Below are 341 nucleotides of genomic sequence, written 5' to 3'. Positions count from 1 at the left end.
GGCCGATCCCCGCCCGCCCGCCCTCAGCGCGGAGGGAGGCGGCGGGTGCCGGCCCCTCAGGCCGGGGTCTGAGGGAGCCGCCGCTCACCTTGGGCGATGGCGATGGACTCGAAGCGGTGCAGCTCCCGCAGCAGGCAGCTCCGCTCGGTGGAGTGCAGGCTGTAGATGAAGTCGCGGGCCCCCTGCGCCGTGTTCAACGCCTCCATCGGCTCCTTCTTGGGGTGGGTGCCCAGCGCCCGCCCGGGCGGCGGCGACCCCAGCGGGAGGAGCAGCCCCTCGGCGCCGCCTCGCAGGCTGCCCAGGCGGCGACGGCAGCGGCAGCGCGGCGGGCCACGCAGCGA

The 341-nt window shown here is 77.1% G+C and overlaps 1 protein-coding gene across 6 annotated transcripts in view; it reads right to left on the bottom strand.

The window, feature by feature from the left end:
* Positions 1–276, bottom strand: part of TMEM65 (transmembrane protein 65) — a 63,647-nt gene extending 63,371 nt beyond the window's left edge. For all 6 annotated transcript variants that reach the window (XR_774952.1, XR_774953.1, XM_010576933.1 and 3 more), the window contains exon 1: positions 89–276. Coding sequence is in view for 4 of the 6 variants with exons in the window: in XM_010576933.1 (XP_010575235.1) it covers positions 89–206 (118 nt within the window). In the remaining 2 variants the exon portion in view is untranslated. The remainder of the gene's footprint in view (positions 1–88) is intronic.
* Positions 277–341: the final 65 nt, after the last annotated feature.

The sequence above is a fragment of the Haliaeetus leucocephalus genome, unplaced genomic scaffold (assembly GCF_000737465.1).
Source record: "Haliaeetus leucocephalus isolate CR32 unplaced genomic scaffold, Haliaeetus_leucocephalus-4.0 Scaffold555, whole genome shotgun sequence".
Lineage (NCBI taxonomy): Eukaryota > Metazoa > Chordata > Aves > Accipitriformes > Accipitridae > Haliaeetus > Haliaeetus leucocephalus.
This window is presented reverse-complemented; position numbering and strand designations above follow the sequence as displayed.